The sequence below is a fragment of the Giraffa tippelskirchi genome, chromosome 9 (assembly GCF_054371585.1).
Source record: "Giraffa tippelskirchi isolate mGirTip1 chromosome 9, T2T-mGirTip1v1.2.pri, whole genome shotgun sequence".
Lineage (NCBI taxonomy): Eukaryota > Metazoa > Chordata > Mammalia > Artiodactyla > Giraffidae > Giraffa > Giraffa tippelskirchi.
Window position 1 is genome coordinate 109,000,862 of NC_137283.1, and position 6,000 is coordinate 109,006,861.

The window sequence follows — 6,000 nt, forward strand, 5'->3', positions numbered from 1 at the left end:
TAAAACTCAACATTCAGAAAACAAAGATCATGGCATCTGGTCCCATCACGTCATGGCAAATAGATGGGGAAACAATGGAAACAGTGACAGACTTTATTTTGGGGGGCTCCAAAATCACTGCAGATGGTGACTGCAGCCATGAAATTAAAAGACGCTTGCTCCTTAGAAGACAAACTATGACCAACCTAGACAGCATATTAAAAAGCAGTGACATTACTCTGCCAAAAAAAGGTCCATCTGATCAAAGCTATGGTTTTTCCAGTAGTCATGTATGGATGTGAGAGTTAGACTATAAAGAAAGCTGAGCACCGAAGAATTGATGCTTTTGAACTGTGGTGTTGGAGAAGACTCTTGAGAGTCCCTTGGACTGCAAGGAGATCAAACCAGTCCATCCTAAAGGAATCAGTCCTGAATATTCATTGGAAAGACTGATGCTGAACCTGAAACTCCAATACTTTGGCCACCTGATGTGAATAACTGACTCGTTGGAAAAGACCCTGATGCTGGGAAAGTTTGAAGGTGAGAGGAGAAGGGGATGACAGTGTCTGAGATGGTTGGATGGCATCACCGACTCAATGGACATGAGTTTGAGTAGGCTCTGGGAGTTGGTGATGGACAGGGAAGCCTGGCGTGCTGCAGTCCATGGCGTCACAAAGATTCAGACACAACTGAGCGACTGAACTGAACTGAACAGTAAGAGTTCATCTGATTGCACAAGCCACAAATCTTGTTGTCTCTTAATTTCTTTTAATGTTTTTCTATTTTCTTAATTCTTTTCTTTTATTTCCCCATTCCCATATTCACTTCCCCACTCCTTTCATCAGCAAATATGCCAGCCCTCTTTCCAAAAATGTATCTTAAATATATTGTCCCTTGTCAGCACTAATTCAGGGGTCCCTTGACTGATATCTCTACATTAATTTCTTGACCCAATACAATCCATTTTCCATATACCAGCTAGAGTGAATTAAGCACAAATTTTACCATTCTCCTCTCCCATTTGAAACCCTTCCTGTGTACGTGTTGCACCTAGAATAAAATACAGACTTATTCTAGGGTCTGCTTTCCAAGCTGTATGTGATCTGACTCCCATCTGCCTTCCTAAACTACTTGCATCCACCCCTCTCCATACTCATGATGCTGTGTAGGTTTCTTTTCCTTTCAGACACCAAGTTCATTCACATTGCCCTCCTTCCAAAGCTCTTATATTTGCCCTCCCTACTTTCCTTGAATGGCTTCTTGTCATCCAGGTCTTAAGTCAGAGAACTAAGAGACCTTTTATGACCAAAGAAGGCCTTTTATGACCATCCCCCCAACCTAAGAATACACCCTTCTTTTAGTTCTTATATATCATCTTTCCTTAATAGCATGTAATTGCTGTTTAAATTAACTTTTCCACTTATTTTCTACCTTGTTTGCCTACCCTGACTCAACTGTAAGTTCCATCAGAAAATGGATTTCGTTTATCTTGCCTACCACTATATCACCAGCATCTAGAAAGTACATGGCCCATAGTAGATGCTCAAAAATATTTGTGGAATAAAAGAACATTATACTTAAATTTAGCAGTTCCTAGAGTGTGTTCCTCAAAATACTAGTCCTGTAAAATTCCTTTACGTGAGCTTCATAATGTACCTGAACGTTAATTATATCCCCCAAACTTGACAATAGGACCTTTGCATAATACCTATTAATGTTTTGCAGAAGCATTGTTTATGAATTAAATGATGAATTTAAGGAAATGCTAGCATAAGCAAATAATTCTTGTGCTGTTACTTCATGGAAATTTTAATTTGCTTTTCTTTATGCTACCATTTTATACATTCCCACTCATCAAGTCCTATGGGAATTAGGGATTTAAAAAGGAGCAAGGCACAATAGATGCCCTCAAAATACATACTGACCGTAATCCAATCATTACAACAAATGTAGTAGAAGTGCATAAAGTGTGGTTGGACTGCAGAGAAAGAGAAGATGCACTTGGCATTAGGGATGTTGGAATTTACCATTAGATGATCCCTGGGGTAGAATTTTGGATGATGGGATTTATCAGATAGAGAATAAGGAAGCAAAGAAGTTACAGTTATATGTGGGTGTGTGCCTGCTAAGTCGATTCAGTCCTGTCTGACTCTGTGCCGCTATGGACTGTAGGCTGCCTTGCTCCTGTCCATGGGATTCTCTGGGTAAGAATCCTGGAGTGGGTTGCCTTGCCCTCCTCCAGGGGATCTTCCCGACCCAGGGATCAAATGTGGCTCCTGCATTGTAGGCAGATTCTTTACCTGAGCCACAGAGCAATGGTTATATGTACTCACTGGTATCGCTACCTGATTGGTTTAATGAATTTGGTAATTAGAAACTAGATTCTATTTAATAATTTAAACTTCTAATTTCAAATTAAAATAATTTTAAAATGATCAAACAACATAATTAAAAAAATTTTTGATTTAGTTTACTTCCCAAATCCACTGAAGGCTTAAGAAGTAGACTTTATCTTAGGTTGTTTTTTAGTTTAAGTTTCTTTTAAGTTTAGGCTAAAGCCATACACTGGTCCAAGGAAGTCATGTAGTCATCTTGCACTTTAGAGTGGTCAGGGGAGACCCTGATAGAAACTAGAATAGTCATTCTCATCCTTGGCCATACATCAAAGTTGTCTGCAAAGCTTTCAAAAAACAAAAAGAAAAAGCACAATCAGATGCCTGAATACCACTAGAAACCTAAATCATAACCTCCGTTCTAGTGCTGAGAACCTCTGAAGTAGAGAGATTCCTTAGTTATCCAGTATAAGTTACCTTCACTATGGCATGGTTGTTTTTAATTTCTGGAACATGAGAAACATGTTTAACTATAAGAACAAAACATATTACCTAGCAATAACCATGATTTTCTTTTTGAATCTAATGACTCAGTCCTATCAACACCATAATCAAAATTGACTATATATTTTATTAGCAGCCATTTATGTTTGTGAAATGTGTGTAATATCCAACTCACTTTTCTTTGTAAACCATTTAAAATTTTTTTAAACATTGCAGAGTTCTTTCACTGAATTCTTCCAAGAGAAACTTAGATTTGGATTTTTAGATTAGACTTCTAAATATATAATTTTATTATTATGCTTTATAGCACTTCTATTTTTTAACTAGAGTACTTTCACTTATATAACATATTTAAGATTGTAAGGTTCAGAATGACATAAATTGTTTTATTTGGTAGTGCTATAACAAAAGTCATGTGCTTCTAGCAAAGTTATGTTTTTGAGTTTAGTAGAAAAAAATAGATGTAGATTTAATTCTTATAAGATTGAATAGATTCAGATTCAAACATAGAATTAATAGATGAACACTATAGTTTATATACAATAATGAATTATCATGTTTGGAGAATGAAATTTAAGTTAAAATATAATACTTTTGATTTATGTAGCAAAACGTCTCAGGTCCAGTACAAGCTTTGCAAACATTCAAGAAAATTCCAATTGAAACCTACAAAATGGAGAATCAGCATCTTATCCCGTGGATGAATGGTGGAAGACACAGCTTGGTCCAAAAGAAGATAAACTGTGATTTGACAAGTCAAGTTCTTAACAAATGCAAGGACTTCAGATTTATTTTTAAATAAGAATTTTCAATTTTTCTTTCCTTTTCCACCCCATTTTTAAGGGTTTGGGTATTTTTAATTTCCAGGCATAGCAATGTTGTCTATTTTAAAGTGTATTTGTTAAAATAACGAAAGATGCAAGAACAATCTTTGTTTTATTTTGTAGACATATTGTTACTGAGACTTCCCATATCTCCTTGGTTAACATAGTATCTCAAATAGCAAAGTTTTTGAAAACTAACATTTAAAAATTAATCACTTATAGCAAAGACTTTGAAAAAAATGTACTTGCCAAAAAGTAGCAGGTCCAAAGATTAAATTTCTCATCATTGCAGTGTTATTATCACATATATTTAATATGTCATATATTACAGTTAATGTGTAATTCCATCCCTAGTTTCCTTAAAGTAATTTTTGAAACCACTAATTACAAACCTCCCAAACAATTTTTAGAACTGGGAAGGCACATTACATTTATCTTTGTAAAAAGATTTATGATAACTGGTTTCTTACTTGACTTTTATAAATAGTATTTTACACCTTATTTTTGCCTTTATTTCATAAGTAATTTGAAATCACTGGACTGCTTTATTATATTTAGGGCAAGATGGATTCTTTTTTATACCAGGGATTTACATTGTGAAATATTAAGTTATTTGGCCATTTATAATTTATTACTATTTTAAATCAAATGTAGATTGTCACACTGTATTTAAATTGTGATTTTTTTTTTTTTAAATAGGGATTTTCTCTTGGAAGATATGGGGAGTTTTGGAAGAGAGGAAAAGGAAGAGTAAAAAAACCCTTAAGATTCAGAAAATAGGACCTGAGGGGATGATCACTCTAAGACTATTGAATGGTTTATACTGTAGGCATGAGTCAGTAGAGTCTGATACAGAAAGCAGTTCAGCTAAGATGATGCTTATTTTTTCTAAATTATTAATATCAAATGAATGTGATACATGATTAAAATGAAGTCAGATATTTCACAGTTGAAAATGAATTCCTTTTTGGAATGTTTATATCAACCTTAAAAAAAAAAAAACAATTCAAAATTGTTCACATTTTCTTCCCTCAGGTGTTTTAGTGTTAGGTGTTTCATTTGTTAATTCCTTCTCACCATCTTGGTGGAAATAGGTTTTCTTTCTTTCCTTTTTTCTCTTTTTTAGGCTTTGTTTTAAATGTTGAAAATATAAAGGCTGCTCTATATAGAAACAAGAATTTGCTTAATTGGTACAAGAATCTGAATCCCTTCATACACTGTTCTTACAGAGAGACAAGATAATGTTTTTTTATTATTTTTTAAAATGTTTACCATATATACAGGTGAAAGAGAAGGCTCACTCTTGGATATGTAGCATATCTAAAAGCTGTTACAGTTTTTCTAGTCTGCTGTGATCTATTTAAAATGTGCTGCTGTTTGTTCTGCTGTTACTGTTCACGCTGCTCATGCTAATAGAACTGTCTTGATTTGAAGCATATAGTTGAGGGCCATTGAAAGCAATCCTTCATTAATGCAGATAAAATCAGTTTACATGTACAAAGTTACAAAATGGCATTTTCGATTCTGTAAGAAGTGACTCTGAGCACCTTTTAATATTATGTATTTCTGAAAACCCTGGCTTTTGGATATGGCTGCTAATAAGCACTTTACAAAAGAAAAGGCATCCCTTTAATATTTTTCTGGTTGAGTCTTTGCTCTTTAGAAGTAGCATCAGCAATAGATTTCAAAAATAAATATTAAGCACTACGCTAAAGTGTGTAAATATTTCATTTGTAAAGTCATATTGAAGAATTCTTTGCATAGTTCTAAATTCTTAGACTCATAGTATATGTGTGTGTACCAGACCATCTTTAGTTTTTTGACACTTTGAAATAAAGGAAATAGCTTAAAGAAATTGAAGTGCTGTATTTGATTTTTAAATACTTTTTTTTTTTAATTTCAGATGTAATTGAACATCACATTTCAATTTTCAGGTATTGAGTTTCAGTATGTACTTCTGAAAGTACATATTGGGACTTCCCTGGTGGTCCAGTGGTTAAGATTCTGTGCTTCCAGTGCAGGGGACACAGTTCAATCCCTGGTCAGGGAACTAAGATTGAATGTACTCTATGGCCAAATTAATTAATTTAAAAAGTACCGTCTATCTTATAACTTTGCTGCAAATAAAAATGTACTTTTGGATGAAGATGATGATTTAGATTTGATAGGTAGAAATAACAACAGCTCTCCCACAGTGTAACTCTAGATCAATGAATAACACAGAGTTTAGTTGGTAAATGTTACTTCTGTGGGACACTATTTTCTAATATTTCACAGATGGGACCTATGTTCTAGTGCAGTGTACTCCCTATAAAGTGAAATGTTTTCCCAGAACATACAGGTTAGGGGAGCTGACTCTC

At 34.2% G+C, this 6,000-nt stretch overlaps 1 protein-coding gene across 2 annotated transcripts in view; it reads left to right on the forward strand.

Annotated features, from left to right (window-relative positions):
* OSTM1 (osteoclastogenesis associated transmembrane protein 1) overlaps window positions 1–5,495 on the forward strand; it is a 42,560-nt gene extending 37,065 nt beyond the window's left edge. For both annotated transcript variants that reach the window (XM_081526819.1, XM_081526820.1), the window contains one exon: window positions 3,424–5,495. In XM_081526819.1, coding sequence (XP_081382945.1) covers window positions 3,424–3,479 — 56 coding nt within the window. In that variant the 3' untranslated portion in view covers window positions 3,480–5,495. The remainder of the gene's footprint in view (window positions 1–3,423) is intronic.
* The last annotated feature ends 505 nt before the right edge of the window (window positions 5,496–6,000 follow it).